The sequence below is a fragment of the Pyrus communis genome, chromosome 7 (assembly GCF_041283825.1).
Source record: "Pyrus communis isolate YQ-2024b chromosome 7, ASM4128382v1, whole genome shotgun sequence".
NCBI lineage: Eukaryota > Viridiplantae > Streptophyta > Magnoliopsida > Rosales > Rosaceae > Pyrus > Pyrus communis.
The window spans coordinates 4,537,128-4,562,965 of NC_142571.1; the positions used below are offsets into that span (position 1 = coordinate 4,537,128).

Consider the following 25,838-nt stretch of genomic DNA (forward strand, 5'->3'; position numbering starts at 1 on the left):
CACTTTTTTCTTGGTATTCAAACTCATTGAACAGCGGACGCGCTCTTCTTGGTTCAAACCAAGTATGTCCAGGACCTCCTAACAAAAGCCAACATGCTAGATTCCAAACCATGTGCATCGCCTTCATGCTTCTAAACTTGCTCCTTCAAGGCCCTATCATGTACATCATTGGATGGTGTTTTGCAAGACCTTACATGGACAGGACCTCCTAACAAAAGCCAACATGCTAGATTCCAAACCATGTGCATCGCCTTCATGCTTCTAAACTTGCTCCTTCAAGGCCCTATCGTGTACAGATCATTGGATGGTGTTTTGCAACACCTTACATGGACAAGGCCTGACATCACCTTTTTCATTAATCAAGTTTGTCAACGTCTTCAGATCCTAGAACAACTCATTTCACAGCCCTCAAGCGGATTCTCCGTTATCTTAAGGGGACTCCAGATCATGGACTTCTTCTCACCAAAGGCTCTCCAAATATCACTGCTTTTTCGATGCCAACTAGGCTGGTTGTCCCATTGATAGTCTTTCTACATTTGGGTTTCGCATATTCTTTTGAAACAATCTTATTTCATGGAGTTTGAAGAAGCAACCAATTGTTGCTCGGTCTTCAACCGAAAGTGAATACCATTTTCTAGCCCAAACAGCTGCTGAAGTATCATGGATTTGCTACCTCCTCAATGACCTTCACTTCTATCTCCATAATCCACCGCCGCTCTTATTTGACAATCTAAGTGCTCTTGCTCTTGGTGTCAATCCTATTTTTCACGCAAGAGCAAAGCACCTCGAGATCAACTATCATTATATAAATACTAATGTTTCACTCTTTACGATTCGGGGTTTAGGTCTACCGTTCCTTTCTTCTTCAAAGATAGCAAGAGAGCTTGTAAACAATTCAAACTCATTTTCTAATATACAAAGATGGTTCTTTTCCTCAGCTTTGTTTTTCATCACTACCTTGCACAGGACTGTTGTTGAGGAAATGCATAACCTTGCTTATAATAAACTCACAGAATGTTTGGAGTTGCTTTTTTAGAACAGCAAAAAACGAGTGGTTTTCTGCTTTGTGTCCTCAACCAGTCCTTTGCATCTGCTACTATCTTTTATTTTATTTTAGTTTGTAATATTACTTCAACCATTTTTCGTACACGTTAAGATTAATCATAGACTGGCATTTAGACTGCACAGGTACCCTGTCGTGCTTCCTTTACACACAAGGTAAAGCAATTGTTAGCACAAAAAGAAAAACATAGAGAAGTTGGAGAACAGAACATGCTTCCAGTTTTTTATTTTTATTTTAATACAAGCGAGAATTAGAAGGAGTATTAGACATGTTTACTTACTTTGAATAGGAGAAGTCGTGAATCAAGTTTTAGGAAAAAAAAAGAATGTGAATGTGATCAACTAGTTCCACAGTTTATCTCATCCCTAATTTTTCAAGGAACTCACACTTTTTACCTTTCCATATGTGCTAAACAAGAAAAGTTTCAATACCGATGTTTTAATTAACGAAAATCAGTAAAGAATCACTATAGTTCTAACTCTTATTCTTGGTAAGTAAACAGTTAACTTACAATTTACCTTGCGATATTTCAACTTTTGTAAACTTAATTGTAAATTTGAAATTTATTTTAATTTTAATATCTATGCTAGAGAATCTGTCTGCTAGGGGGAAAGATATCAATGGAAGCAGATGAAAAAAGAAAGGAAATAATCTATCTTGTTTCCTCCTCCTCAATGTCCTCATTGATACTGGAATGCAAACGAGTAAGTTTACATACTCCTACTTAAACAAGGAGTCAGGAGTCCATCTCACTAGTATAAATACCTCCTTCATGAACAATACAAGGCACGCAATACTTTGAGCTCTAAGTCGAATTCAATTGTACGAGTTTACTTTGACTATCGGAGGGTTTTTAGCCAGTACCACATCATTGTCTTTTCACCTTTAAGGATTTCGCAATTAGTTTGTCGAATACAATCGTAATTCCAAGGAGTGGAAATTTTTGCTAGAACAATGGCGTCAAAATCGAATTACAACATTCCAGGGGAAATTCCTGAAATTGTGTCCTTGTATACATTTGACAACGGACCTAAGAGAAGAAGCAGTGAAAAAGCAAAGAGTAGTAAAACAGAAAACAACAAGGAAACGAGCTCCTCATCAGCCAATGAAAAGAAAAGCAGCTCTAATGAACGACGTCCCACTACTACAAAGTGAATGTCCGAATCTTTTAGCAAGGAAAAAACGACATCCAAAGCCTGGGTTTAATTTTAGATACAATAAAATTTGTAGGACTGATTTTAATCTTAATGCATTGACATGTTGAAGAATTATAAAATTTAACATATTTTTGCTTTTGTTTCTTTTTATTTGTAAATTCTCTTTGACAAGTGTTTCAACTAGTGAATGTTTAGTTTGAATATTTTAGAATATATATTTGGTTTAATTTAATAAACATTTTACAATTGTTGTGGAATCAGTTAATATTTATGTTCAAAATGGGTCTTACATAAAGTAGAGCTCTCTCTCTCTCTCTCTCTCTCTCACTAAAATAGGTATTGATTAGTTCAGATGTTGCGGCATGTACCATGCATAAATCGACCAAACCAAACCACACCAAATCAAACCATGCATATTCTTTGGTCTGGTTTTTGTTTTTTATTTTAAACCAGACGAAATCGAACCATGCCCACCCATATGTTCACCAAGTGAAACCGTGAAAGGACCAAACTGTCATTCTCTAAAAAAACAAACCTCACCTTTTTGTACAACCAAAAACTAATCTGCATATTATCCTTCGAATGTGTTTACTTTTATCAAAGAGACCATGCGTGACACACACAGGGTCCTTGTTGCTGCTGTAAAGTATCCCCTTCATTGCTTCTGTTCTTCTCTTCATTCTCATTACCCTTCTTTGACTCACTCTTCTTCCAGTTTTACCCCCATTTTTCTGGGAAAACAAATTCTATACTCTTGCCATTTATTGTTTTAGTCAATTACTAGCAGTTTTAGCCCGCGCGTTGCCATGGGAATGGCAAATGAATTTTAAGTACAATTAGTGTTGGGATAAGGGACTAAATGTGTTGAAGCATTGTGCGTAGATGTAAAATAAGTATTTGCATAATATATAGTAGTTGTTGACAAAGCTATTTACATATAGTTGTTCAAACATTCAACAACTAAATCTCTTCTTAATGTTTAGCTTAGACGAAGTAAGCACGTCCTCTACAAATACAAAGAACTTAATCGTACAACCCAAAATAAAACAAAAATGCTTCAAACTTTCCTTCGTTTACGGCATTTTCTAGACAAACAAAAAAACCCAGAAAACAAAAACCACAGAAAATGATCAATTGGGAGCTACATTAAAAGACACAGAAAAGAGGAACAGGATTAGAGATTCATGGTTCTTACCCACATTTGAGTCAGTTTCTATCCCATGCAAAAAAAAAAGGACACAACTACTTTAATTAAAAAAATGTAATAAACAGCAACCAGAAGGCTCTATGAATTCTTGCCAATTAAAGATTATTACCTGGCCTTGGCGAAACAAAGCCTTCGCATTAGCTTCCCAATCACGCAATGCAAAGTCTCTGTCCAACAATGCTCCTTCTAGGTCTCCTAATTTCAACCTGCAGGCCTGAACAGAAAACTCAGCTATCAATCAAGTGTATAAAGGGAAATGTATTTCTTTTTAGTTGATGACATTAAAATCAACGTCCCACAAAAGAATACAGAATACTCATGAACATATTCAAGTTAGCCTTCAGAGAAGTATTAAAGCGAGGCCTGATTACTATATTCATAGTTGTCTTTTTGGTTTCACTCATTTCAAGGATTCTTCATAGCAACTCAGAACCAACAGTAATTTTCATTTTGTCTAACAGGCTTAATTTAAGTATGATTAAGTTACTATCATACAATTTCGATGTCAATCACTGCCACTTATAAATGTACACTTTCTGCAATAAACATAGTTCAACTGATATTGGTAAACGAAATTGGTTTACTTATCCAGACAATTACACTGCTTAACTGAAATTGATTTACTTATCCAGACAGTACGTTTGCTTTCATTTCAAGAGGGTTTCCAAGAGAATTCATTTAACATCCAGTGCTTTCAAATTTGATAAATGAAAATTCTTACTGAGCTATTAGTAAATATCTTGGACTTTTGTCTTCTGCAAAGAGGAGGTCGTCTCTGTTTAATCACAAAGATAATGTCATAAGATGATCAAAGAAAGCAAGGGACACTCTGTAGTGCAAAGCAACTGGTTTACCTTCATCTATTTCTTCCAGCTCGCAGCATATATCCACATACCACAAAACCTTGCGATACTTTCTGAGGGCCATCTTGTAGTCTTGCTTCTGTATAAAGATTAAAAAACATACTATTGGCATTCGTGAATGAAATGTATGACATAATTACGATAGTTGTGATATTAAATGAAATAACTCATTACCTTGAACTGTTCATTTCCAATGGCCTTAATAGCGTCCACAGTCGTGACCCACCAAGAAATGTTCTCTAGTTTTGTATCAAGATCAACAGGCCAATCAAGATAAACCTCACCATCTTTGAAGAAGTTACACACCCCATCATCTGCTCCCTCAAGAAGCTGCCCACAATCCACAATAAATTCTTGGATAGGCAAGTCTCCGCCCTTCGTGTTCACATTCTCAACTGAGCAAACCACACCCATGCCCTTGATCACCTTCCCAAACGCAATTCCCATCCAGATGAGAAGTCCAAGTGGTGGTAATGAAAAACTGAGAGCCATTGGTGTCAAGGCCTTTATTAGCCATAGACAACATTCCTTTTCTCTCATGCTTTATGTCAAAGTTTTCATCTTCAAACTTCAACCCGTAAATTGACTCTCCCCCACTGCCATTTCCAGCCGAAATGTCTCCACCTTGTATCATAAAGCCTTTGATAACGCGGTGGAAACAAACACACTGCAACCAAATGCAATGCAATTCTTATTGCAACTCCACCTCATTAACAAAATTACACATTCTTGCAAATGGACAAAGAAATTAACAAAAACCGGTCAATGTAACAATTAAAAAAACAAAAACCCACCAACGTAACAAAAAAAAAAAAAACCAAAAACCCACCAGTGAAACAATGAGAAAACAAAGACCCTTTGAGAGAGAGAGAGAGAGAGAGAGAGAGAGAGACCTTGTAGTGCAGAAGAGCATTGCAAAAAATAAAAATAAAAATAGATACAAACCTGGTTAGAAAGCTAGAATAACCATCTTTCTGGTATTTAATTTTTAAACCATTGAGCCATAGCTGATGCATGTGTAAAAATTGAATCTAAGATCTTCCCAGCGGCGTGGTTGGCGGTGGTGGCCGTAGATCCATCTCTGGCACTGGTATTGGCAGGTGATAAGGAACAAAGTCATCAGAAACTCCCAAATTTATCCATTTCTTAATTGAAATCCAGAAAAAAAAAAATGCAAAATTTAAGCAATGTAGAGAAAACCCAGATCCCACCCCAAACCAACGCAAAAATGAAAGAGGAAAAAAAAGGGATATTCAAGGAATCCAACATTCCGTAACCGGAGCGAGGACGCTTTCCGACGGCTATATTCATCGCCGACGGCGGCGGTTGCTAGCCGTCATTATACCTCCAGTACGCATCCGCCATGTTTGAGTCTTGTGACCGTCACTACTTTCTTGGTTTGTGGGCTCCATGGCGAGAGACATGGGAGCGCGCCGAGGAGAGGAAGATTATGGTTTCAGTAGAGGAGAAAGAGGAACTGAGAGGGAGGAGAGCGCAAACAGGAGTCAGTAGGGTAACCATCTGCTTTCCTTTCCACGCACTTTTCATCTTCCTCGACTCTCCACACAGCCGTCGTCCCCATCGAATGCAACCCATCTCATGGTCGGCCAACACGTGCATAGGAGGGCAACCAAACTTACGGACAAAATTACCCTCCTAACTTTTAAGAATTACCTTTCCAACCGAGCCCAAATCTAATCGTTTTTATTGTAACTAGCGTGAAATCGAGTGGCAAAGGTTGACTGCAGCTCTCCTCAATTTTAGAATGGAGAAAGATGTAGAGTTTGTTGTAGCTCAAGCAAAAAGCGTTATTCTGTAATCAAACCAAGTATTAAAAAGGAAAAATATAGGTTTGTTTAGTGTTATATAAATGCAATTTGTGCTGCAAAAGCAATTATATGTGTGACCTACGAATCCTCCATTTCGATATCAAACCTCACAATATTTTGCTAGACCAAAACTTCACACCAAAAATCTCTGATTTTGGTCTGGCCAAGTTATGTTCCAAGGATCAAAGCATAGTGTCAATGACTACAGCGAGGGGGACCATGGGCTACATTGCACCCGAAGTGCTTTCTAGGAATTTTGGAAATGTGTCTTACAAGGCAGATGTTTACAGTTTTGGAATTCTGCTGCTTGAGATGATAGGAGGAAAGAAGAATATTGGTTCAACCATAGAGGACACGACCAATGAAATTTCTATCCATAATGGATTTATAACGTTCTAGAGGAAGGAGATGACCTATGAATCCATATCGGGGAAGAAGGGGATGGTAAGATTCCAAAGCAACTTGCAATTGTAGGGCTCTGGTACATCCAGTGGTACCCGGTGGATCATCCTTCCATGAAAACGGTTGTTCAGATGCTAGGAGGAGGAGAAAACTTGAGGATGCCTCCTAATCCTTTTGTTTCTGCAGGTCTTACACAAACATCACAGGCAGGCAGCACCTCCTAGAGTTAGAAGCAATTGCTAAATTAGAGTAAACATGTAGATGTATACCACCAACTAGTAGTTCATAGATGAATTCAAGCACAAACATTTGTTAGTGTATAAGCCATGAGCTGATTACATTAGTAGTAATGTCTTGTATTTAGTTGTGTAATCACTTGAGTTATAAATTACCAAGTGTAGTGACATGTATTGTAATTGTCAATGTCTAGTGACATGTATTTGAATCCTAGAATCTAGCTAGATGTGTGGCTGAGATCTCATTGGTGTAATGGTGAGAATCCAGCTGCATAACTAAGGGCTGGTTTGGTATTGCTGTGCTTTGAAAAAAAACTGATTCTGCTGTGCTGTGAGAATAAGCGGCTGTGAAATAAAGCAGTAGAGTGTTTGGTAAACTTTTTTGTAAAAGTGCTTTTGGAAAAAAAAATAGTATTATAGTGTTTGGTAAACTTTTATGTAAAACAAATGTGAAAAAAAGACGATTTTTCAAAGCTGGGTTTTGCAGCTTCTTGTTTTTGGCTTTTTTTCACCCAAAACTGTGAAAAAAAGCTGAAGTTGAATGTTTACCAAACACAAAAACAACTCCCAGCTTTTTTTATACCAGTTTTTTTCAGAATCACCTCAATACCAAATCAGGTCTAAGTGTTATGCAGTGCACGATTTCGTGTGCAAGAGAGAGAAATAGAAGTATATCCCTCTGTGTATTTTGCAGAGAGAACTATCCATCATTCTCTCAAATTCTTCAGTGACTGTTCTTCATTCTTTCAGTTTTTTGTACACACACACATCCAAACTTCAATAACATTTACAGCCGACAGTTCTTTACTAATTAAATCACTTTAAAGTGAGAATTTAATTATTATAACATTATTGCACTTTCTTAACAATTTGATATTCACCTAGTTGATGATGAACATGTTAGCTCGATGTTAGAACACATTGGGTTCGATTTATTTTCTTTAATATCACATACAGTCACAGACGCCTCTTGTGGGCACAAAGAAGGCCTGAGAAGCAATTGCAGACATTCAACATCTCTTCCAAGCATTTCGATGACTTTGTACATCGAAGGGCGATCACTTGGTTTCGTTTGAATACACCATAATGTGGTTATAATTAACCATCTTTCTCTTCCTCCTCTGTAACTCATTTTCAGACACCAATCGTTAGATTTCACTTCATATTTATACGACTTTAGGCCTTAACGACTATATATTGCACTGCCATTGTTGAAAAGGTCTACTAGTTTTATCTATTTTACTGTAACATGTTTTGTGAGGCTGAATTCTGTAACACTATATTTTTTACCTGGAAACTATATATATGTATCACTTATCTTGTTGTATAGCATGTCATCCCCACCCAAGTTTTTCTCTTCGCATTTAGTATGGTATACCAAAACTTGCCTAACAAAGCCAATTAATTCATAAGCAAAACTAATTATTCGGCCGAACTTTACTTCGAATGCTAGTTAGATGAAACAATATGAATCGTAAACTAAATACAATAGTTTTGGATGTAGTTGGACATGCATGGGTGCTTGGTGAATCAAGAAACTTCATGGATCTGGGATACCCCACGGTCAACATGCATACAATATAAGTTAGGAATGAAGACTGTTGTATCAGTTGGCTATACCAAAAGAGTTTTTGGCATCTGGAGGATTATTCTTACATAGAAAATTCCAAAGATGAGAAAGTTGAACTAATCAAATTTTAACAAGTTTGAAAAATCAACTATTTATATATAAGAGGATCCTGATTGATGTGTTACGTTGATTTGAAGAACAGTCTTGAAGTTATGGAGTGAGACATTCATTTAAAATCAACTATTTATATATAAGAAGATCTTGATTAATGTGTTACGTTGATTTGAAGAACGGTTTTGAAGTTATGGAGTGAGACATTCATTTAAAATTAGCAAAAGAATGTAACATTAGAAAAATGGTTGTCTAAATGGTGGGGTACCTTTACTTTTTAAGTCTTTAAGGAACAAGAGTAGCAGGTTCCAAGTTGGAATAATGCAATCTTCACACAATTAGGACAAAGAAAGAAGTCTTACCTTGTAAGCGATAGAGATTCTTGCGTATGACTTACGACATCCCACACTTTTTCTGCGAGAGTAGGCCTTGGTGATACAAAATTACAAGGGGGATTTGTGTGTGTAGCCAATCTAGAGGTCATACACCAGATTAGGATTTCCTCTGTTACGTAACTCCATGAGTCCCATAAACTCATAATGGTTTGAACCAGTTCAATGACACTTCAACGTCTGACTAATGTTGTAAGAGGTTTGCAACAGCCAAATATCACCTTAGTCTGAGATAAAACACAGATGAAAGAAATTTTTCATATTTTATTTTACTTTTTTACTGGTATGACGAAATGTATGTCAAAACAAATCAAACTATTCTATTTCTGTAAAAATACCCTAATATGAATGAAATCAATTGCAATCGAAGACTCATAACCAAAGCATTGCTTTTATACTAAAAGGTATGTGTCGATTAAACTGACTTTTTGGCTACATATGATAATTTTTTTTTTTTATAAAAACTGATATTTTTAAAATTATGGGTCAATTTTTTGTCATATTTGATAAATACTTGCGTACATGTGCCATGAACGTCTTTCTCATATGTTGGGAGTTACCGGATATGCTGGAATCAATTAGGAAACGTTTAATTAGGAAGATATAGAGGTCCCATAATTAATTCTGAAGTATTGAGCAGCTCCATGTGCAGGAGGTGGAATTTGCCCATGTGTCCCGTCATTGCAATGGAGTAGCCTTAACATCCTGAACGACATCATAAGGGTACTCGTTGAAAATATGTATTTTGAGACGAGGACTCTCCAAATATCGTTCAGGATGTTTTCCTACAAGATCTTGAGTATATTCCTTCTAAGTTCCTATTATCATTTCCACTTAATAAAAAAATAAAAACTTCTTAAATGAACCGATGAAGGCACTTAACAGGAGAAAATTGAAGCAATAATCCCCGAACTCAAAACTTGTGAGTATTGATTTGTAAACTTACTATAATGTGGAACAATAATCATTTTAACAGTCCCTCTAAACCCTTTATTTTGAATGGAAGTTCTAACATAGTTAGCAAAAAGAATCATTGCTTCACATCACCACACGGATTGTTAGTTTAGGAACTAAAGCTTTGATTAAGCTAAAGTTCAAGAACCATTGCTTCAGTTACCTCACTAAACAAAATCATCCCAAAAATTCAAAACTTTATGCAAAAACCACAATAAAAAATTGATTAGGAGTTCAATACCAAGACAAATAATTCATCTATAAAATTTAAGGTAAGTGATTTTCACACAATTTTTCTTCCGTTGCACAACTATGTTTATTTCTAGCCATAGAAATAAGTCCACCAAGGCCACAAATCCGAGCTTTTAAAATTTGATCAAACAGTTACAAATAGGAGCTCACTTTAAAATTTATAATAATTTTAGACGTTGGATCAAATTACCAAAAGAATAAGCTTGTCTCACTAGATATGCGCTGAAACTTTAGTCCACAAATCATCTCCATAGCGTAAAATGGCAGGTTTGTGACAATATTAACCCTAACTATACCGCACAATTTTTATTTGATTACACTAGCATCCCTTGATGTTTTCTCTGCGAGTAATGTTAGAAAGACTAAATTTGTAAACTAAATGATATGTCACCAATAGGAATGAGTACATTTATTAACGCTTAAGTAATAAATCAACCAATCATCAACTTCTATGTCATTTAGTTTCCAAAATTTTGTCTACAAATTTAGTCTCCCTACCATTACCCTTTCCATGTTCACACAAATCCCTTGAGGTTTATAAAAATACCCATTGAAGTTTCATATTGTTTCCATGGAGCCCATTCCATGAAAATTTCATCCCAAAATGGATTATATCTTAAAAAAATTCTCCACAAATTTCTTATAGTTAATCACATAGATTTCACATAACCCCTCACATTCATTGTTTTTTTCACAAAACTCCCTAAGCTTTTGTAAATAAGAACTCCTACAGTTTTAAGATGCTTTCATATATAAATCATTAATTATAATATAGCGTGACATAAGTTGTTCAAGAGCAAAAAGAAAATCTTTTAAAGTGAAAAAAAAAAAACAAAAACAAAAACTTTTAGCTATTGCTATTGATGCTAGAAAATGGTTGGTCATCAAAGAACTTGTGTGGACACAAGTAGTTGAAATAGGTCAGATGAATCATATCCTAAGAGATAGGTTGGTTCACCTGTAATCGAGCTACATCCACTATGGTGTATTGAGATTTGTGTGTGTATTACAATAGTTTTGAGTCCTTACATACGTAGGGCAGCCTATTTCTCAAGGAAGGTCATGTTTGTGGCCTCATAGCAAAGGTGATGTGGCCTCTTCCAATCCAAAAAATTTTAGTATGTTATTGTACGTATTAGTTAAGGACCTTAGGAATCTACGGATCAGAAATCCGATATACGGATTTTCCGGATTGAAGGAAATTGTAGATTATTTACCTTTGTAGTAGACGAAGATCTGACTGTTCGATCATTATCAATTACCATATGTTGTTGTAGGTATCATTTGAGAACCTTAGAAATTTACAAATTGAAAATCCAACCTCCGGATCTTCCCAAATTGAATTTGTAAGTTTGTCGAATTTATAAAAAAATAAAAAAAGACTAAATGTGACATGGAGGACTATTTTTAGTTTTTAATCTTACGTATTATTGCAAAAATTATCTTATTTAGGGATTAAAATAATGTTCTTTTATTTATCAAATTATACATATACTAAAACCCAGTTTCGTAGGCACTGTTTTTCACTGAACAGTGAAAGGGCGGAACTGCCCTCGAGTTTCTTGTTTGGATCGCTAGTTTCATTTTTTATACAGTAAAAAGTCTCTTTTGCCCTTCCCGGTCACGCGTCTTTCATCTTTGTTTTTCTACTTTACCTTTCCTCTTTGTTTTTCACCTTCCTTGCTGTGCGATTTTCTCCCTCTTCATCGTTCCCTCTTTTGCTGCCAAATCTTTGCTCTTTCTTCGCAGAATAGTTGTTAGAAGAGATCCTGACTTTAATTTTATTTTGGATTTGGTTTCGGGTCTTCTCCGGTGTGCAACCCTTTGTTTGATTTTATTGGGTGTTTTGTTTCCGGTCTTCTCCGGTGACGGACCCTTTGTTGGCCAGCGTTTTGTTCTCATCTTGCCATCGTCGGTTTATGAAGAGCATGTTTGTAGGTTGATAAATTATGAAATCTATGAAAACTGGGCAGATTGATAAATTACATACGTGCTCTTTATTTGTAGAATTATATACTTTATTTGATGCATGTTTGTAGAGCCAGTTTTAAACAAAAACACCTAAAAAATTCTCCCAGCAAGTAGTTAGCAATATTCCTGACTTTTCCAGTTCTGAAAACAATTAGATGCATACAAATTTATTCCTGCTTATTGTTATTTTACAGCATAACCAGCTTTTCTGTATAGCATGGCCTCCAATCATCATTCATTTGAAGGTACACCATTCTTCCACTATCTTTTATTTATTTTTATAAAATTATCTCTCATATGTTTAACTTATTAACAATAACACGATTTCATGTACTAACTAGCTACCAGGATGATTGCTTTTTGTATGATTTCCATTATTTGAAGTATCTGAGTAGAGTTTTGTTCGAATTAGAAAAATCAATTTAAACTCAAGCTTCTTTACAAGCTTGAGAAGAGATTTTAGTCTTATAATAGTTAATAATTAAGAAACAATTAGAGTCATACATGTACTACACATATTGCTAACTATCCTAAACCAAAAGTGTTGTCGTTACTGCTTAAACGTACCAATCAGTCTACATTATGTGAATGCATATGATGACTGAGCAGTTTAACCCTCAATTATAATCTCATTTGTAAAGCTTTTGCTATCCCAACTAATACACACCTGTAATTTTGTATTTACACCATACTAAAACATTATCTTTTTCATATAGTCAATCAAAATTTTATCTGATGTACATTCCAAAAGACAAACGTGCAAAAATTTGATCACATCGTATAAAATTGCCAGAAAAAAGGTCATTCCCAAATCATGCAAAACCAGCCTTCTTTCCTGCACAAAAAAATGGGTAAACACAATCTATCCTTATTTTATTCATGATATTAGGTAATTAAAACTAAAATATCTTTTTATGAACACCAATCAGCTTCTTTGCCCGCTAGGTCCATTGTTCATGTCTTTATAGAGATTTATTACTCCTCAATTTGGGATTTCTGTGTTGTAGATTTTGCAACAGCGGTTGCATGGGAAGCAGGGAAGCTGTTGGTGATGGAGAGGGTGAAGGTTGCTCCACCTAAGGCCATGGAAATGAGGATAAAGGTCAAATATACCTCAGTTTATCACATTGAACTCTACTTCTGCCGAAGGTCTGCAATAATATCTACTACATACATATAATATACATAATATATATATATATATATTTATATATATGATTTTATATGATTAAGCTTTGAGAATTGCAGATTTTATATGATTTTATATGTTAGTTTAATTTTCAAACCTTTTGTACGTATCAAGTAATTCTCCATATAATTGAATAATGGCCTTTCTTTGTTTCTCTTTTTCACTCTTCCATCAATTCATTGGTTAGATAGATTGAAAAAATTTAGTTTTTTTATATTCAATTCTTCCTGATTCCAATTCTTAATATATAGCAAGAGAAAAATTCTGGACAAAGCAAAAAATAACATGATGACCAAGAAAAAGATGGTCATTCCCAAACAAGCAAGACCAAAAGATTGACCAGGAAAAATCATAAACACTGAGCAGATGTGTGGTGCCAAGCTTCTGATATGGACATGAATATTTTTCGTATTTGAACGATTTTGATATTATGAACTTCTGTACATGAATATAGCCTTCATAGCATCTCTATCTTTAGAACAGTGAGGAATTGCACAGTGCCAATCTCTATCTTAGGTATATAAATCTAATTTCAATAAATTTTGTTTTCTGTATGTACATATTATCAAAATATTTTAAACATTTGCAACAACACGCGGGCACTTTTGCTAGTTATATATACTAAAACTCAGTTTCCCTAACAATGTTCATTAACAGTGAACTCCCCAGAAGCCCCAAAATTGCTCTTGGTTGTCCGGGTTTTCCACTTTTTGGCTAGTCAAATGGTGACATTGCCCTCGGTGGCCACGCGTCTATCATCGCTGATCCTTCTCCTTCGATTTCTTCGTTGCTTTTTCTTTCCGTTCGCTTCTCTCACTCCATCCTCAGCTTCTGCAAATTGTCTAACGTTTTCTCTTCCACGCTGGTGTTGTTCTTGGTGTCCACCCTTTGCAAGTTTCTCCGTCCGATTATTCACCTTCGTTTTTCTTTCGGAAAATTGCTCGATTCATGAACGGTGGAGGGGCTACAGATTTCTGCCTTTTTCAATTCGATTGAAATCTGTTTTTTGCTTGCGTAGTCTAACGTGTTCGGGTGATTTTTGCATTTTTTTTAGCGTACGTGATTTCGTTTTTTAGGTGGTTGTCAATTGGATTCCACAGTAAAACCCAGAAACTTAGAGGTATGAAAATTTCAATTTTTTTGGATTCTTAATTTATTTTCAGTGTTAATTTCTGATTTATTTTCAGTATTAATTCCTGAATAAATTATTATTTTTGATAAACCCACTTAGAATCTGATCTGGGTTTTGCTTCGATTCCATAGTAAAAACCTTGAAACTTAAAGGCATGAGGCACCTCCACGCCTCCCAATCTGCCGACGTTAGAGCGCTCACCACATGTTCGTCATTAATCCTCAAAGAGTCGAACCCACTTCTCTCTCCGTCTCCGTCTCCGTATGTGTTTGCACTGTTGCACCATCTGTATGTCGTTAGAAATACTTAAGCAGCCGTGATCTCAGGTTATTTACTCTTTTGTGTGTATTGGGTTGGTGAGTTATTGATAAAATCTGAAATGACTTGAAGATTTGATTTGGGTTTTGCGTGTTTGTTGTTTTAAAATTATGGTTTGTTTTTGGGACTGGAATTTGGATTAGACATGATTTAAAAAATTTCATATATATATGATTTGAGTTTAATTCAGGAAAATTATTATCTATGTTGTATATTTCCAAACTCAGTTATTGGTTGAAGCTGAAAGTAAAAGACTGCTCCAAGGCAAGGGAGAAGTGTCGCTTCTTCAGTATTGGGAAGCTTTCTTGAAATAATGGTGTCAATGACCCTGAGTTGGTCTGTTTTGGTTTTGGTTTTTTTTTTCAATTGGTTTGGGATTTTTTTATGTTTGGAGTTTTTTGTTGTAATATTGTTTTCAATTCATCTGGAATTCAGTTTATGTTATGGGTTGCCATGTTTCTGCATTTAATTTGGTGTTTGGATGTTTATGTTATAGTTGTCATTGATTTTCTTAAAGAATTAATCCAAGTGATGATGCCATTTTTGATATATGTTTAAATGTTAACACTTTACAGATTTTCAGTTTCTAAACAATGAGATGATGCGACTGTTCAAAGTGCTTTTATCATTAAGGTGAGTGATTTTTGTTTTTTGCTTTTAGCCTTTGTGATTAAGAAAGTTTAGTCATTTGTTTACCGACTTATTAATTGGTGAGAAGATGAAACATTTTGCTCCTGGTTGCTAACAAAGTAATACAATCTCACAAAAGAGTTTTCGTTTTTTTACTTTGTTTGCTTGAATTATGTATTGTTTTTTTTATAAAAAAATTTGTATATAGTTTTGGAAATTTTTATTTGGTTAGAGAAAGGGGAAGAATATAGGAAGAGGAGAATTACATGCTTTAATAAAAATGCTGCATTCTTATTTGTGTAATTGGATACAGGGTTGAAAAAGGAGTTGAATGTGCAGATGTTGTCCATCGCATTGGCTATACTTGTTGCTGCTGGTAAGTATTCCTTCATGGCTGCTGTTCTTCTCTTCATTCTCGTTACCCTTCTTCGGCTCACTCTTCTTCCAATTTTACCCCCAAACTTCTCTAAAAACAAATTAGGGGTTTTTGGACTTTAATTCTTAAAAAAGATTAAACTTTGATAAAAATCTAGTGTTAAATTACATATTCATTTTAGTTCTTTAATAAGTACATAATTTAAATTTATATTGTATTTTTTTAATATTTAATAGATATTTTATTTAATGTCGTCACATAAATTTCAAATTTATTATTATACAAATTTTAATTTTTATCATAATTTACTGAATTAGTATACTGAAATGTCCGTACTTGAATATATTGTAATGAATTAATGCCACATAAGAAAATACGCAAAAACATATAATTATACTAGTGTACCGAAATATCCATAACTAAATATATTATACCAAACTAATGTACAAAAATGTCCGTACTTAAACATATTACACCAAACTAGTGTATCGAAATATCTGTGCATATAGAGATGGCAATTCAAACTGTTAAACTCAATAATTGTGGATAACCGTTTTAATGGAGCATATTTGGGAATGAAAATTCGGGTATATTATGGATATGGGGAAAAACCATGAACTTTATATGGTTATGGTTTTGGATATGGTTGTATGTGTGTGTGTGTGTGTGTACATACATACATACATATATATATTTATTTATTTATTTATATTTGAGTTAGCCTATACTATTGTTACATATTCATTATTCACAGCATAATATATTTAGTATAATATCATAGTATTCACGGAACCCTATACTATATTCATTATACATCAAACATTATGTTTATAGGAGATATCAACAACCAACATCATCAATATTTTATTCAATACTCTTATTTTTATACTCTACAAAATTCATTTATTGTTATGTTTTGTATTATTGGTTTTGGTTTTGGTTTTTTTTTTTTTTCAATTGGTTTGGGATTTTTTTATGTTTGGAGTTTTTTGTTGTAATATTGTTTTCAATTCATCTGGAATTCAGTTTATGTTATGGGTTGCCATGTTTCTGCATTTAATTTGGTGTTTGGATGTTTATCTTATAGTTGTCATCGATTTTCTTAAAGAATTAATCCAAGTGATGATGCCATTTTTTATATATGTTTAAATTAAGAAAGTTTGATCATTTGTTTACCGACTTATTAATTGGTGAGAAGATGAAACATTTTGCTGCTGGTTGCTAACAAAGTAATACAATCTCACGAAAGAGTTTTCGTTTTTTTTCTTTGTTTGCTTGAATTATGTATTGTTTTTTTATAAAAAAATTCGTATATAGTTTTGGATTTTTTTATTTGGTTAGAGAAAGGGGAAGAATATAGGAAGAGGAGAATTACATGCTTTAATAAAAATGCTGCATTCTTATTTGTGTAATTGGATACAGGGTTGAAAAAGGAGTTGAGTGCTGTTGTTTGTGTCTTCATAGTTTCGTCAAGATTTGAAAAACAGTGAAAAGATATTAAACTTATGGATGGAAGTAAAGCAAACAAAATTTTAACAAAAAAATGCGATTGGGATGAGAGAGTATTGTAAGAGTTCATTATCGTAAAATATTGTTGTGCATGACAGTATTAAATAATCAGTTTGATAAATTAAAATGGTGTGATTAAATAAGATTATCTGTTGGGTGTACCTATATATGCTTAATAAATTGTTAATGAGTTTTTAATTTCATGCCATTATTTGCTCTGATGATTCTGTTGGGTGTATTTGGGAATTTTTTTTTTAAATTTAAATTTTATTTCTGTGTATGGTCCAGTAAACTTCTGGTTCCCTAATCATTTGACTTAATTTTATTTCCACTTCTAAAAGTTTTTCCTGTAATTTTCTGTCATAAAAGGATTGTTTTGTTGCAAAAAGCGAGGCCAATTTGTTTAGGGCTTGAAGATTTCTACATTCACCAGGTTTATCTTCGACTTCAGCTACTTTGTTGCATTAACAACTTAAAGTCAGTTGCAACCACAGAGTTTGGTTATGATTGGGTAAAATAAGCTGATTATCTGCCTATTTCATGAGGATATCAATAGGGACTATCTACCCAATCTTTTGTGTGTAAATAGTATGTAAATACACATCAAATATTATCTTTTGTATGTAAATTTGTAAAAGATGTGAATATTAGAACAATGGCAATAGAACTGCCAATCCATATCGTTGTAAATAGATTTCTATTTGTATATAAATAGTATTGCATATTGTGTGTATTTAGAATTTTCTGCATGTTTTATACAGTTTTAAAATCCGCAACATCGCGCGAGCACTATTGCTACTCATTTCCTAGGCTTGAAGAATTTCAAAGTTGAGCAAAAGTACGAGTTGCTCCTTTAGACAAAGATTTAGGATTTGAGCCAGCGTATGCGTATGACTCTGTATGAACTTGCTCCTGGAAATTCTTCCGGTTTTTTACCCAGTTAAATAGGGGTTTTCGGGCACAAACTTGTGTGTGAATTTTGTTTTTATGGACCCTTATTTATTGTTGTGTGAACGAACTTCATGTATGATTGTTTGAACCTTGGATTGCATCTACTACATATTAGATGACTCAGATATTTCATATGTGAGTTGCTGTGTTTTTGCTTGACTAGCATCTTTGGCAGTTAAAATTGTTTCTAATATCTATCTGTTGTTAAATTTGGGTTTACTTTCGATAGAATTATGAATTCTTGTTCTATTATTCCATACATAGCAAACGATCATACAGTACAATGCCGCCTCTCAGCTGGGTTTGTACCTTTTGTGGAACTAATATACCATATTACAACAGGAAGACATAACATTAAAAAGGAGTACAAAGAAATAATATAAAACAAGCAAAAAACAACACCAAATGCATAACCTTATAGCGGACTTATGAATTTCCTATCATCAGCTTGATGGTTTTAACAATCTCAACAAACCATTCACGCTTCTTTGTGATCACCACATCAGAAAGAACAGCTCCCACCACCAACCCACTTCCGAGACCAGCCAAAACAAATTTCCAATCAAATTCAAACGAGCCTGAATCATTTTCTTCGGTTTTTGAAGGCGACAGGCGAGGAGCCTTAGGATCTCCGCATTTCTTTGGCAAAGGATCTCCACACAATCCAGGGTTTCCTTCATATGAACTGCTACCGAATGAAATAAGTTGGGTTCCATGCGGTATTGGACCTGTCAAGCTGTTGTTAGAGACAACGAATGTTCCAAGGAATGTAAGCTGCGTGAGGCTTTGAGGGATTTGTCCTGAAAGCTTGTTTTGTGAAAGGTCCAGTGATTCAAGCCACGTTAAATTCCCGAAAGATGATGGGATGGGACCAGTTAGAAGGTTACCAGATATATTGAACAATATCAGCCCCTTTAGGTTCCCAATAAATTCAGGAATCCTCCCTTCAAATTTGTTGCTTGAGATGTCAATCGTTACAAGGGCTTCTAGAATCTTCGGATAATATCTCTCCACACCTTTGCTAGTTATCGTGATCGAGTAATATTCCTCAATTAATTTATTAATACTCTGATTAAAATGGATTTCTGAGTCTACCTTCATATATGTTGACTGGTTTCGAGTGACACCCCTCATGACATTCCCGGAAAAGATCTTTTGAGATGGAAATTTGCCTCTGAAACTATTACAAGATAAATCTAGAATTTGTAACTCAGGGAAATATTCAACATTGTCCTGATGAGGTTCCTCCATCAGACCGTAGAACGCGTTCTGGTGCATTTTCAAAACTTTTAACACCGGAAGAGCTCCCAACCAAAAGGGAAAAACATCGCTGAATTTATTGTATGACAGATCAATAAACTCAAGTGTCGTGCAGTTCCCCAACGACCTTGGTAGTTGCCCTCGCAATTGGTTATGACCAACATCAATCACCCTCAGACTGCATGTGCTGGTGTATATTTCAGGAAGAAAGCCGCTGAAAGAGTTGTTTCCAAGATTTAAACCTAGCAGATCATCGCTGAAGTTTCCGAGACAGGGGGGAAGCATTCCACTCATATTGTTGTTGGAGAGGTCAAGGAACCGAAGAGAAGTCAGACTGCAGATCAACGGTGAAATTGCTCCATTTAGATTGTTATTCTTGAGCACTAAAACTTGTAGGTTAACCCAAGGAAAGGCATCTGAAGGCTGGACAATGCTTGAAAGGAAGTTGTCAGAAATGTCCATCTCCGCCAAAGTCTCTGTGCTTGTGTTCAACATCCATTTTGGTACTTCATGCAAATTGTTGGAGGAAAGGTTCAAGAACACCAGTGTTTCTTGATACTGCAGGAAACTTGGGAACTCTCTTATGTTGCACGAACTCAATTCTAGAGATTCTAACTTTGGAAGTAGGCTTGCATTCGTACTTTCTGTTTCTGTGAAAAATTTCAAATTGGTACGAGATAATTGTAAATCGATGAGCCCTTGTAACTTATGAAACACCGTGCGGAACTCCACTGTACCAGTCAGATTATTATCAGATGCATCAAATATCTCGAGATTGATGAGATTGGATAAGGAATTAGGTAATGGACCGGTTAACTGATTCGAAGACAGAGAAAGTTGTATGAGGTGGGTGAGATTTTTTAGAGAAGGAATTGGACCGGTTAACTGATTGGAAGACAGACCAAGAGATATGAGGTGGATGAGATTTCCTAAAGAAGGAATTGGACCGGTTAAATGATTCGAATCCAGATAAAGAGATGTGAGGTGGATGAGATTTCCTAGAGAAGGAATTGGACCGGTTAACTGATTCGAATCCAAATAAAGATATGTGAGGTGGGTGAGATTTCCTAGAGAAGGAATTTGACCGGTTAACTGATTGAAAGACAGATCAAGTTCTGTGAGGTGGGTGAGGTTTCCTAGAGAAGGAATTGGACCGGTTAACTGACTAAAGAAAAGTGACAGGACTTCGAGCTTGTTGAGACTACTGAGAGCCGAGGGAATGGAGCCACTAAAATCATTTATTCCAAGATGGAGCTCCTTCAGTTGGGTGAGGTTTGCCAATGAACTAGGGACTGGACCGTTAAAGTTATTTCGTGAAAGGTCTAAATGTATGAGCTGCCTAAGATTACCAAGTGAAGATGGAACCAAACCCGAGAAATTGCAGTATGCCAAATCCAGCGTGTTTAATAAATCAAGCTTTTCGATTGAAGAAGGCAAATTTCCGAATAAGCTAGTGGATTCAAAATACGGTGAAGCGAGAGTCCTGCAAGACAAATCAAGGGACGACAAGTTGGCCAGCTGTGAAATTTGGGAAGGGATTTGGCCAGAAAAGGAAGAACCAGAGAGATTAAGATGCATGAGCCCAGGGAAATTCCCAATGCTAGTAGGAATTCGAGAGGAGTTGAAGTTGTTGTCAGCGAGGTTCAGCACTTGAAGATGAACAAGCCGGAAAAGGCTGCTGTTGGAGTTGATAGAGCCCAGGAGACAGCTGCTACTAAGATCAAGGCCAATAACATGACCCGTCCTCTCATCACACACAATGCCATCCCATGCACAGCAGCTGACGTTTCGTCCCTCAGCTAGTTTCCATTGCAAAATCTTTGGATAAGCATCATCAGAATACGAGGCAGATCTGTTAATGATGAAGCTTTCCTTGAATTGCAGCAAGGCAGACCTCTCCTCGTCATGACAAGATTGCTGCAATGAGGAAACTGATGAGCTAACAACCACGAGATGAAGCAACACAACTTTTGAAAGTGTATAACACATATTGGAAACAAACAAGCACCGGCGGAATCCCATTGTGTTTTGTTCTGCACTCTTCGATATTAGCATGAGAGTGAGGTTGTGAGAGAGGTTTTTTTATAGACCGGTCGCAGGGGTTCCGCAAGTTAGTGTGTAAAACTTTTCTAATATCCCATCCAAGTTTCCCATCAAAATGGCCCCATACAGCATGTCAGCAAAAAGTAAATACAGAATAAATCAGCAACCCCTTTTTTCTTTTATTCAAATAAATAACTCAATTTCTAGTAAACTCGAATTTAATGGCTAGTTCGAGGCAAATAATAGAACCACTTGTCCAAGCATTTGCGGCACTGTCAGCACTTTTTTTTGTTTTTTATTTTTTTTAATAACCGATCATTATCATGTGAAAAGATTACATGCTGTAGTGATACATCCTCATGCGAAAGTGGCACGTACAATTCTTGTTAAACTTCTCCTACACAAGAAGCAAATAGCCTAATTGACCATAAATGTAAACATAAATATTTAAATTTTCACCGGATGAACTAACTTAAAGATTTAAATTTTTATAACTGAAGAAATATACAATATTTTTCAGCCTAAGAAAGTTTTCACAGGGCATGCTAGAAATTTTCCATTATTAAACAAATACATGCTAAAACTGTAATTTGATTATGCTCTCCTTGTTCATGTGATTCTGCAAGGTGGGAGTGAAAACCATCCTCTTGGTGAATTAGTACAGGCTTGTTGTGAGCTGTTAGAGAGATATTGAAATTGTGAACTCTCTCATGTTTATCATGAATTGAATTTTGTGGTTGATGAACAGACTAATTAACTTGAGTTTGTCGTATTTTCTTCGTCCAGTTTAGTGTGTAAAACTTTCTTGGTCCAGTTTGTCGTATTTTCTTGGTCCACTTCCGCAAGTTAGTGTGTAAAACTTTTCTAATATCCCATCCAAGTTTCCCATCAAAATGACCCCACACAGCATGTCAGCAAAAAGTATATACAAAATAAATCAGCAGCTCCTTTTTCGTTTTATTCAATTCAATAACTCAATTTCTAGTAGATTCGAATTTGATGGTTAGTTCGAGGCAAATAATAGAACCACTTGCCCAAGCGTTTGCGGCGGTTAGCACTTTTTTTTATTTTTTATTTTTTATAATAACCGCTCATTATCATGTGAAAGAGTTACGTGCTGTAGTGATACATCCTCATGCGAAAGTGACACGTATTCCTGTTAAACTTCTCTTACACAAGAAGCAAATAGCCTAATTGACCATAAATGTAAACATAAATATTTAAATTTTCACCAGATGAACTAACTTAAAGATTTAAATTTTTATAAACGAAGAAATATACAATATTTTTCAACCTAAGAAAGTTTTCACAGGGCATGCTAGAAATTTTCCATTATTAAACAAATACATGCTAAAATTGTAATGTGATTATGCTCTCCTTGTTCATGTGATTCTGCAAGGTGCGAGTGAAAACCATCCTCTTGGTGAATTAGTACAGGCTTGTCGTGAGCTGTTAGAGAGAGATTGAAATTGTGAACTCTGTCATGTTTATCATAAATTGAATTTTTTGGTTGATGAACAAACTAATTAACTTGAGTTTGTCATATTTTCTTGGTTCAGTTTATTCGAACAAGCTCCTGCCTCTTGTCGACATATCTTAGTGTCGGACACTGCTGGAATATCTAGACTTTGTGATGGTTTGCTTTAGTTTTCTCTTATGGGCGTTTAACCTCGTTTGCTTTAGTTATATCTTTAATAACATTAGTCACCTAAACAATGTTATAACATTAGTCACCCAAGTGTTGTAGAAATAGACGAATATGTTTCAAATTATTGGTGCTAAAATCAGACAGTCCATATATCATCCCAATATTTGTCCCGAATGTTTCTTTCGCTCAGTGCCAAGAGAAGTGATGATTACATGCCTATCATTCAATTAGAAGCTATTACAACTCCGCTTGCGAGAAATCTAAACATTGAGCTAGAAGCTATTGCTGAATTAGAGTAACAATGATAGTTTCTTATAAAAAGAAATAATCCTGTTATAAAAAGTGTACAATTAAAAATTTAAAGTGCTACTAATAGTTTTTTATTAAAAAAAAAAAGAAAAAAAAAAAAATTTCTTCAAAATAGGACCTCCCTAACTTTCCATGAGCTTTCCCTAACTCTACCATTGACCCGCAAGAGGTGCTACCATCGCTGTCCCATCCAAGTTTCCCATCAAACCGACCCCTTACAGTATGCATGTCGATAAAAAAAGAAAAGGATTCTCTTCCCATCCATTTTCATCTCTCCCGCTCACATTTTTTTATTTTGTCTTTTTCTTGTTATAAAAAATTAATATAAGATGTTGACGTGATCGTTCAAATAAGAGAAGAGGGAAAGAGAGAAGAGAATCCTACTCCAACAAAATATAAATACAAAATAAACCCCCTCTTCCTTTTATTCAAATAAATAACTCAATTTCTAGTAGACTCGAATTTGATGGCTAGTTCAAGGCAAATAATAGAACCACTTGCCTAAGCGTATGCGGCACGGTCAGCAGATTTTTTTTTATTTTATATTTTTTTAATTTTTTTTTAATAACCTGTCATTATCACGCGGCATTCATATTTAATAATACATTATCATATGAAGAATGCTTTACACATAATAATGCAATATTGGACAAGAAATGTCACATGATGGTGAACAAGGACGAAGCCTTTACCGAGTGTGCTAGCTTAAAGATTTAAATTTTTATAAATGAAGAAACATACAATATTTTTTTTCACATTATCAGCTAACCTAAGAAAATTTCCACATGATGAGCCAAAATTTTCATTATTAAACAAATACATGTAAAATTGGAATCTAATTTTGTTCTCATTGGCCATATCGTTCTTCAAGGTGTGAGTGAGAACTATCCTCTTGGTGAATTGGAGGTTTGCCGTGAGCTGTTAAACAAAGATTGGAATTGTGAACTTGGTCATATTTACGATGAGATGCATTTTGTGGTTGAGGAATTAGCTAACTTGAATTCTCTTGGTCTAGTCTATTTCGCTCAAACTCCTGCCTCTTGTCATCTCTTGGTGTCAGATGTTGCTAAAATTTTTATACCTTGTGATGTTTTGCTTTAGTTTCTCTTTGTTAGGTGTTAGCCCCATTTGTTTACCAAGAAAAATACGTATTAAAATTTAAACGACGCCAAACTTGAAACAAATATGTCTGAGAAGTGATTAGAAAAAGAGTGTAAGAAAAAGAGATGGCTTATGAATCGTAAGATGAGAATTGTTATTAGCACTCAAAAATCTCATTCTACACTCCTTATATATGTATTTTCTTTCTAATTATAGAAAGTTTAGAGTTCAAAATAAGATTTTTAAAGTGCCAATAAGAATTACATTGTAAGATATAATCTTATATAATTAAACTAAGATAATTAGACTTAGTGGCTAAGTATATAGTAAACTACATTAAAAAATTAATGAAAATTATATGTAAAATTTTCTTTTTTCACCAAAAGTTAATTTGTATATTGAATTAATTTGAATATTGGTACAAATGGTAGGAAAGGGATCCCCTCTAGATCCATTCCTCGTAATCCACTAAATTAAGGAATTCATGTCGTTGAAAATTGATTTAACGGCTGAAGTTATTATAATTTTTAAAGTAGACCCTTATTTGTAGTCGTTTGATTAAATTTCAACTGTACAAGTCTTCTGATTTGGTGGATTAGAAAGAAGGGATTCGAAAATTATTCCTTTCCCATAAGGTAAGATCTTATACAAAACCTATGTGCTATTCTAAGTAAATAGAACATATAATAAAGCTAATTACATTTACATCCCACAATCACTTTATCCCAAAAATTGATAATTTCAAAAGCTACAATCATTCTCAATCAGATCATGTGATTTCTTTTCCTTCAACATTTAGCCCGTGGTAGCTTTTAACGTGGCTATAGACACTACAAATGGTTGATACGTAATTCTGCCAGACTGGAAGCACCAAAGCTGGTTAAAACCTGAAATTACGAAGTGAAGGGCCTCCATAGGTTGCTGACACTTGGAGCATGGGGTGGCGTGCCTCCATACATGGTTGACACTTGGAACATGGAGTGAAGGTCCTCCATAGTTGCCTGTCCTGGAACTTAGGGTGTGAATGACCTCCATAGTCAGTTGACACCTAAAACATGGTGTGAAAGGTCTCCATAGTTGGCCGCCAGAACGTACGAAGTGGGATTCTCTCTTCTCATTCATATTCTCTTCTTTCTCCTTTTCTCACACGCTTACTTTTTTATCTTATTATTTTTATTAAAAAAATTATAAAATATTAACGTGATTTAACGGTAATGTTCACGTACGAGGGAAGAAAATAAGAGAGAAATTAGAAAAGAAGATAATCCCACCCCCTAGGTGGATAGCCTTAAATATTATTATCATTTATCATGACAGCTGTAAAAGGAAAAATAGGACAAAAGAACCTGCGAAAGAGCCACCAAT

The 25,838-nt window shown here is 35.0% G+C and overlaps 4 protein-coding genes across 7 annotated transcripts in view; 2 read left to right on the plus strand and 2 right to left on the minus strand.

Moving 5' to 3' along the window:
- Positions 1-17,883, plus strand: part of LOC148695481 (lysM domain receptor-like kinase 4) — a 45,653-nt gene extending 27,770 nt beyond the window's left edge. The window contains exons 14-15 of the mRNA XM_088697718.1: positions 15,222-15,279; positions 17,531-17,883. The gene's annotated coding sequence lies outside the window, so the exon portion shown is untranslated. The remainder of the gene's footprint in view (positions 1-15,221; positions 15,280-17,530) is intronic.
- Positions 1-21,529, minus strand: part of LOC148695482 (receptor-like protein 6) — a 38,587-nt gene extending 17,058 nt beyond the window's left edge. Inside the window, exon 1 of the mRNA XM_088697711.1 lies at positions 18,395-21,529. Coding sequence (XP_088553837.1) covers positions 18,539-21,427 — 2,889 coding nt within the window. The 5' untranslated portion in view covers positions 21,428-21,529 and the 3' untranslated portion in view covers positions 18,395-18,538. The remainder of the gene's footprint in view (positions 1-18,394) is intronic.
- On the minus strand, positions 1,575-5,714 carry LOC137733149 (peptidyl-prolyl cis-trans isomerase CYP40). The gene is given in 9 exon segments (XM_088697197.1): positions 1,575-2,609; positions 3,335-3,361; positions 3,537-3,641; positions 4,149-4,175; positions 4,177-4,202; positions 4,282-4,369; positions 4,465-4,732; positions 4,734-4,980; positions 5,636-5,714. Coding segments are annotated over 9 exon segments (999 nt in total). The 3' UTR covers positions 1,575-2,477.
- LOC137733150 (uncharacterized) overlaps positions 11,648-25,838 on the plus strand; it is a 33,926-nt gene continuing 19,735 nt past the window's right edge. The window contains exons 1-4 of one of the 4 annotated variants that reach the window (XM_088697714.1): positions 11,648-11,970; positions 12,202-12,252; positions 12,801-12,858; positions 13,015-13,156. In XM_088697714.1, coding sequence (XP_088553840.1) covers positions 11,956-11,970; positions 12,202-12,252; positions 12,801-12,858; positions 13,015-13,156 — 266 coding nt within the window. In that variant the 5' untranslated portion in view covers positions 11,648-11,955. Of the gene's footprint in view, positions 12,253-12,800; positions 12,859-13,014; positions 13,157-25,838 lie in introns of all 4 variants that reach the window. The other 3 variants (XM_088697716.1, XM_088697715.1, XM_088697717.1) reach the window with 3 other exon arrangements.